The following is a 6,885-nucleotide window of genomic DNA, read 5'->3' as shown; positions in this document are numbered from 1 at the left end:
TATATATATATATATATATATATATATATATATATATATATATATATAATTAGACACATTTAGCTGAAGAAAAGTTTGCTTCAAATTCGTCGAAAAAAATCTAGAATCGATATATCCTTTTCTCTGTGATTTTATTTCTTACTTATCAAATGAGAGAATCAGTCGCGAAAATTCGCACAGTACTGTCTAATCATTAACGAGGCGCCGTTAATGCTTCTTATTAACATCTGTGCTGCAACTGACGATACAAATCAGCCGTCAGTTCATCTTCGACCACCACTCGGTTTACTCGATTCCGCCCGCGACTTTAGACGATTTCTCATCCCGAAATAGCCTCTGAATTATTTCCCGCATTACAGTCGCTCAGAGACTGCTCTGTATCGATTCCTCGAGTGACATTCGTGCCGCGAGTCGTGCCGCAAAAAAATCTATATGCCGTCGATCATGACATTAACCTTCATAATGCCTAAATACGCATAAACTGAAATTTAATTAATATCCGAAATGAACTTGTGATAATTTTTGTATAAATTTGTAATAATTTCTTTTAGTTGGTGTCATGTTCAAGTCGCGGCGAATTTTTTCCTGATTTCACGGTATAATGAATAGAGAATACATTATTTAAAAAAAGAATTTACTTATATTTACGAGCTATGTAGAAATAATAAAGTGAAAAACGAGCAAAATTAAGAGTGTCGATAACAAAAATAATTTATTGTACAACAAAAAGTTCAGATTGTTGGGGACAACTGTTTCTTGTTGTAATAAATTATTTTTAAATCACGTACACTTTAATTTCGGTTTTGGCTTTATTATTTTCACACTGCTTTGCAAAATATGAGTCTTTTTAAAATTTTATTTTCAATTACATAAGAATATTGCTTAGACAATATATATTTTTTTTAATTTTACTGCCGCAATGTTTCTTTCTGGTCGGATGACTCGCGTATATCGTCGGGCGGAATCAGACAGAATCGGTATCGTGACCGATAGCGCATAACGCCTGGACTCATCAAGGCGAGCCGAGAAATTGTTTATATGGTGGGGGCCCCGCACCGGGCGAAATTACTCGCTCTGGGAGTCATAATAAATGCGTTTATGAAACGCTGCTCGGTGAACGTTGTCAGTTGATCGAATCGCGCCGCGCGACGCTGATACATCACGGATGCGTCGTCACCGATTTTTCCGATGACCGCTTGATTCATCTAACTTGCAAATGCGCGAACTTTTTGGTGCGACGTTAATTATCTCGCCCCAGTTTCGCTTTATTAACTACTTCGCCGCATCACACGCTTCGTAATGACCGTGTCCGATTGTCTGCAAGTTACATGTGCAACGAAAAATGAAATTTAAACTTTATGAAATTAAAAAAATAAAGTTAAAATCAGTTGCACTAAAATGGATTTAAGGAAAAGAATCTGATGAAATTTATATATGACGGAAAATGCAATTTTTTTTCTTCAAATAATATTTCTTTAAATAACAGATTATTTACAAAAAACAAGACATAAAAGAAACAAGATCATTTATAAAATAATTTAGATAACAGATTATAAAATAAAATAATTATAATTACAAATTATAAAATCTATTCTATTGGTAAAAAGCAATAATAAATTGAATGGACAATGTTCAAAAATTAATTTTATGAGATGTACTGTCAAGAATTAATTTTTTACATTCACATGACATCTCTTGTATATTGTAAGCTCGTAAATTAGACATACCGAACATTGTTCATGCAAGTGCGTTTATTTTTGGATTCCCGAAGAACGTTCGCTAGGGCGAATATGTTCTCGAAAGATAATCAGTGAAAAAAAAGACGATGTCTTCGGAGCCTAAAAGCCTCCGCTTTTTAAAGATCGGAACAGAGTGCCACGAAGAATTTCATGAATTTTCGCCGCGGCATCGTGTGCGTGACGGGCATTGTCCGGGATTAAACCTGCACGTTCCTGAAGAGGTTCCCTACGAATCGATCGCGCGAGTCGTCTACAGTCCTCCGTTGTCTTCGATTCGATATACTTTCAGTGATACCTCTCGCGCAAAATACAGCAGTAGCAAGAATATATCCAAGTTTGAGCGAATTGTTACCGATGACAAAGTAGTGGGAACATCGTGCTAATCTTTTCATTGACTTCAACAGTGTAAATGGAGCAAGGCTAGTTACACTGGGATATTACTAGATGACTATAACTGTATAATCTACGAGAATTCGTGAGAAAAACACAAGAATTGTATCGGAGTTGTTAACATATCGTGGGAAGAATAAGGATTTACATGAGAATTCATACGTTGTGGATTTTATGGAATTATTATTGATGATAGATTTTATTGATAAAAGATAACAGACGTATATATAATAGTATATAATATAAACGTTCTTTTATAATTTTTTAATGCAAATTTATTGTAAATCAATTATAGATGAATTACGATAAACGTGTGTTAAGATTAATTTGTTTATAAAGAATTGTTGCGGAAGATAAAATATATGTTATAAATATATTTCATATAAATATATTTCATAATATTTTAGAAAGTTACTACTAATAATAGTATAGCTTAATAATAATAAAGTTTTCTTTTAAAAATACAATATTTTTTATTTGCTGTAAATATATCAATATGGATTGGTTATCTCTTTGTGTCTGTGGCACAAAGCGCAATTCCATCGATAGAAAGATCAAGAAGGACGGAAAGCGCAAAAAGAATAAGAAATCTAAAAAGAATTCAAAGCAGAAAGGATCATGCAAAGAGTTGCCGTTCATCGTCGACGAGTTTTTGCGCAAATCGCAGGACGAACAATCAAAAGAAATCGCGGAAAAAGACTGGACTAACGGAGAAATCGTTAATTACTTCAATGATTGCGCGAAAAATCAAATCGCTTCAACCGATCGAATCGATCCATCGGAGGTCAATGGCTCATCGTCTTATCAAATCAGTGATGATCATGAAAGCTTCGAGAAGGATTCTCTCAAGGACTCGAAAACAAATGCGGAATTTGTTCGAGAACTATGTGATATCGATTATTATGACAATGCGATGTTATATTCGAGAAATGCATCGGCAGAAAAACAAGTCAAGTGCATCTCGGATGAGAAAAAACATGATAAAGAGGCGGATTTGGACGAATCCATTCCGAGATCGGTGGTATCCCAAGAACCCGAAGATTCGTCCTGGACGTCGGAAATCGAAAGTAGACAGGATGCAGTCCTGGAATCGAGTTTTGATAAAAAGTTCGATGAAAGAGTTTCATCTAGAATTAATTTTTCTGACGAGAAGCAAGAAAAGTCGAAGACGAGAATCGTTCCAAAGAAAAAAGGGACCAACAGGAACATTCTTCCACCGATCAAAGGAAGATCTCGCGCTGAAACTTGCATGGATAATGAAGAACTGCAAGCCCTTGAAGAGACGAATAAATTTGGTTTTAAGAGAAATTTAAGAGACGCGACGTCTCATGAACGGAATGAGGTTCGGCGGAAATTGAACTCGTGCAGTTTCGAGGTTCGGCCGTACGAGGATGAAGAAGGAGGTAAAAAAGAAAGAGGTGGAAAAACAACGAAGATTCGGAGCGAGGGATCCATGATACCTAGACTTGCATCCCCACTGCGACAGAGAATGAATTCGATCAAGAACGACAGCGATAAATCAGAGATCATGGAAAACGGTATTGTTACGCGTTAAAAATTATGTACACATAAAATATTTGATAAAATTAGAAATGCAATATCTCAATCCTGATCTTATTAAAAATACATTTTGAAAATTATTGTTAAAAGAATACTAATTTTATGAAAAAAATGTGCTGTCATTTTTTCAGTTCAGTTATGTTATTGTCGAATTAATCTCTTAGTAATTTATACTTAACTTAAATCTAATTTATTACTACATGATTTGAAGAACTGGAAAATGTATTTAACAATTCAATTATTACATAGAAAGAACGATTTTTCTGAAGTATCTAAAAATTTAGTTAGAAGCTGAAAATAATTTTATTGGATGATCAAAATAATTATGTAAGATGCTCAAATTGATTGTCAAAATTTTTTTTGTAGTTTACTCATCAAGCTTGAAATTTTTTCATAATAATTTTGATGGTTCAACAAAATTACTTCTAGATTGTATCTACCTAAATTTATATATATATATTTCAGCAAAATCGTTTTTTCCATGTAGACATCAAGATTTCAGTCTTGATCGTATTTGGCGTTTTTCTATTTTTGTATTTATTTAATTAAATAAAATGTAAACTATTTAGAGAAGAGAAGATTTAGATTCTATTTAAATGACGATATTCACATAAACTTGCGTAATCATTATAACCGCATTACTGCAGTCCTTATATATTATAATGAATAATTCTTGTTTCAGGTCGTGTTCACTCAGCAGTTGTCTCTGGTATCAATTTAGAGCAGCGCACCGTAACTGTAGAATGGTTCGAGAGAGGAGAAACCAAAGGCAAAGAGGTAAGTCTGTGCACGTTCATAGATTATTCTAATTACTCAGAAATGGAGCAACACAAGTTTGAGTTGGATAGAACCTACGTTTTGAAATCAAATAAAACTAAAATTAACTGATATTAATTAAGATAAATATAAATAATATTTATATTATGAAACGATAAAATATGATTCATTAGTATTTTTTATTTTTAACAATGTTATACATTAAACAGAATATGTAGTTCGAGAATTCCTCTGTTCAAATAATTTGAAAGTATTTTTTCTTAATAGCGACTTTCCCATTTTCGCAGAATTTACTTAAAAACTGTATACAGTTGCCTATGACACATGTTTCCTCGGACACACGTGTCAAGTGATATGTTTTTATCTCATGTTTAATAATTGCACTATGAGCAACTTTCTCTCGCGATTTCGCTGCATTGAACTGCAATATTTCAATTCTCTATATCCGTAGGTCATGGTTATTTGGCTATTTTCAATTCCGCAATGCTTACGCAATGCCACAGGGCTAACGTGCAGCTCGCTAACGGGGGCGCGAATCTATTTCTGACAGGCTTGCAAGTCCGCAGATTTACCGTCAGTTAAACCGGTCAGGTCGAACGTGACTTTTGTAAAAAGTCGCGCGATACAAGACTGAGACCCGTGAGAAAGTGAATTTCTGATCGTGAACAAAGTATCATTACTTCATTTTATATTTCTTTTTGCAGTTTTCTTTCGCGAATTCCGACAACAATTTTGTTTTACATTTCATACACAAATACTAAATGTTGAATTCAAGAGAATAATCCGTTAATTATCCATCCTATGTTAATGCGCTTTTTTTTGAAGATCCTATTTTTCCATAATTACACATTTTAACCGCGGAATTAATTGTGCAAGATTTATTTGTATTAGTACACACAAATGTCCCAGCAAAGTTTTATTCCACGCCGAAAGGTAATTTGCAAATTATGAATATAATTATATATAATTTTATGTATTTTTATGTAATTTTATTCAAATATTTCTTCTTTTACGTATCGCATAATTTATTAACTTCATTGGTCCCAAAGAAACAGACAATCTCCATAATGTCGCTTCTGTTTTGAAATTGATATCGATTGTGCATTAAGTAATAATTAAAAGAAATTGACAATTCAAAATTATTTTGATTTGTATATTTTTTTCAGGTCGAAATCGATGCGATTCTTGCCTTGAATCGCGATCTGAATCAAAAAATGGGACCACGAAACGAGACTATATGTGCGCTGCCGCAAGCAATGAAGATAGGACCACGAGACGATAGTATGTGTGCGCTGCCGCAGGTGATGAACAATCACATGTTGGCGTCCTCAAAAGCAAGGGTATGTATTTGTAGTTAAATTGATTCTTTTCAAAACGCATGGTTGAAACGTCGAATGGTGCGTTCTAGATCATTGTCAAGCGTAGATTCAATTGTCAATTAAATTTTGAAAGATGTAGAAACTGCTCTTCTTCCACATTCTATTCATCTCAGATCTCGGAGATCTCCTAAAAATGAAATTAGCGCACCTGTAGAGAAACGTTAAAAAATTAACGACATGAAAAACGGAAATTGGAGATCTTAATTTTCTCCTTAATTAATCTTTTAAGTTAAAAACATGTACAAACAGGTTTTAGATTACAGAGGAACTTACTTATCCATTTGACAGATCAGCAGAGTAGCACATGTACTACTATTAGATAAGCCAACTCTCGCGAAAGTCTCGTAATCATTCAGACGTTGATCCATGAATGACGGTGCGTGCCACTTTGCGAGTCGAACTCCGCGCGAGTCTTGAAACGTGTCCGCGTAAATTCGCGGTCGATCATCGACTGCCTTGGCAGAATTCTGTTTATCGGTTGCCCAGGCTACGTGAAATAACCTCGCTCCTAATATGGAAAGAATAATCTGATCCCGCGTCTCGTGGCGTTTACACCGCGGTAGACATGTTCCAGTACCTGTACGTCTTTCAGGTAGGAGTCCCCGTCACTCGTAATCGGTCCACAAGCCTTCGAATCCGACGTGACGATGACCGTGGAGTCTGATCTCGTCAGGTCTCCGGCTTCCCCGTCACGTGGAGCCCGCGTCTAAGATAAACAATTGCGACTTCCTCTCCAAAATTTGCATCGTGCGTTTGTTGCTTCTTTCATTCTTGTAGAATTAGAAGAAGGCTTTTTGAGATAGCTCCTAAGTTTGTCCTAAACAGTTCGTAGATGGTGTGATTGCATAGTCTTAACTTTCCTTATTAGTAATACTTGTATTTACATGCAACAATCACCGTGCATTTTATATATATATATATATATATATATATATATATATATACACACACACACACACACATATTATAGTAGTATATATATATATATATATATATATATATATACTATACTATAAGTAGTTGTTAGTTATTTATTATTA

At 34.4% G+C, this 6,885-nt stretch overlaps 1 protein-coding gene across 1 annotated transcript in view; it reads left to right on the top strand.

The window, feature by feature from the left end:
• The first annotated feature begins 2,625 nt into the window (after positions 1–2,625).
• The window catches only part of LOC105620334 (kinesin-like protein Klp10A), a 16,117-nt gene continuing 11,857 nt past the window's right edge, over positions 2,626–6,885 (top strand). Inside the window, exons 1-3 of the mRNA XM_012201835.1 lie at positions 2,626–3,667; positions 4,372–4,466; positions 5,633–5,806. Of these exons, the coding sequence (XP_012057225.1) occupies positions 2,626–3,667; positions 4,372–4,466; positions 5,633–5,806 (1,311 nt within the window). The remainder of the gene's footprint in view (positions 3,668–4,371; positions 4,467–5,632; positions 5,807–6,885) is intronic.

This window comes from Atta cephalotes (genome assembly GCF_000143395.1).
Source record: "Atta cephalotes unplaced genomic scaffold scaffold00025, whole genome shotgun sequence".
NCBI lineage: Eukaryota > Metazoa > Arthropoda > Insecta > Hymenoptera > Formicidae > Atta > Atta cephalotes.
The sequence above is the reverse complement of the archived record's forward strand: the minus strand, read 5'-3'. Positions and strand labels throughout refer to the sequence as shown.